Here is a 1,114-nt window from a genome sequence, read left to right as displayed (position 1 = left end):
ACTTCATCGAGCTCACTCTCAACGTCGAGAAACTACGCCCTCTCTTCAGCCCAATATCTGGTCAGTCAACTCTGACAAACACTACGTAGTACTACAGTACATCAAAGGACGATGGAGACGCACCAAAAGCAGTTGAGACGCCATTGTCGAAACCTGGACGAAGGCAACTTTGCTCGATTCGCTGCAATTTCAATTGTGAGTAGAGGTGGTTTGCTGCACTAAACGATCCGACAGTTAGGCCCGGGGACACGACGATGAAAGATTCTTTCTCGAGTCTGCCATCACGAACAATCTTTTGCCCTGGGATGGTACATTTTTAAGTAACTGGTGCATTGAACTTTATACTAGCAGACTGCACCGTCGCTCTATCGTCGGAGCTTATTGCATCTAAGCCGAGGTGGGGGCTGTGTATGCAGTCAGAGTGATCGGCGAGTCACCGGAGCATACGGAGAACGAGGAGGTGGCCGTCGCAGCTGCGCAGTCAATCTGCGTGGTCGCTCCCTCGCTCGTGATGTTTGTCGGCTTCTCGTAGCACGTACGGATAGCCGACAGTTGGTTGTTGCCATCCACAGCCGAGCACAACACCATGACACTGTGGCCGTAGAGAGCCTCAATCTCGGCCAGAGTCGTCTGAGGCGTCGACTGAGCTGCCCACTTGTTGATCTGCTCGGTGGCTGAACTGATGCGGTCCGCCGTGCTCAGCGTAGCAGTGAAGTACGTGACAGCAGCCGAGATGTAATCAGCGTCGTCAGCGGCATAGCAGAGACCGTGCTTCTGGAACTCGTGGTTGTAGATCTCGCATAGCGATTCGTACGTAGTGGCTTGCGTAGCGTCCACCCACTTCTCACCCATGGTGGTGAGTAGGCTGCTTTGGGCGGCAGCGAAGTCAGCGGCGTTATAAGGGTCGTTGGCCACCGCTGAGCTCGGATTGCAGCAGCTCACGTAGCCATCGTTGTAATTGGGCCACAGACCGTGAATCGTGAGCTCACTCTTGACCACACTCTCCACGCAGGCTGTGCCGTTCGGGTACATATCGATGTTTTGGTGCGAAATAGTGGAGTCGACACCCTTTAGCAGGTCACGGCAGAACTGCGGCACGAAGAGCTGCTCCAGG

The 1,114-nt window shown here is 54.4% G+C and overlaps 1 protein-coding gene across 1 annotated transcript; it reads right to left on the bottom strand.

The window, feature by feature from the left end:
* Nucleotides 1–306: 306 nt before the first annotated feature.
* PITG_01495 (ribonuclease, putative) lies at nucleotides 307–1,032 on the bottom strand (the record flags this gene model as incomplete). The annotated part of the gene is made up of 1 exon (XM_002908110.1): nucleotides 307–1,032. The coding sequence occupies one exon, from the start codon at nucleotides 1,030–1,032 to the stop codon at nucleotides 388–390; it is 645 nt and encodes a 214-aa protein (XP_002908156.1).
* Between the last annotated feature and the right edge of the window lie 82 nt (nucleotides 1,033–1,114).

The sequence above is a fragment of the Phytophthora infestans genome, genomic scaffold, assembly GCF_000142945.1.
Source record: "Phytophthora infestans T30-4 supercont1.2 genomic scaffold, whole genome shotgun sequence".
NCBI lineage: Eukaryota > Oomycota > Peronosporomycetes > Peronosporales > Peronosporaceae > Phytophthora > Phytophthora infestans.
This window is presented reverse-complemented; position numbering and strand designations above follow the sequence as displayed.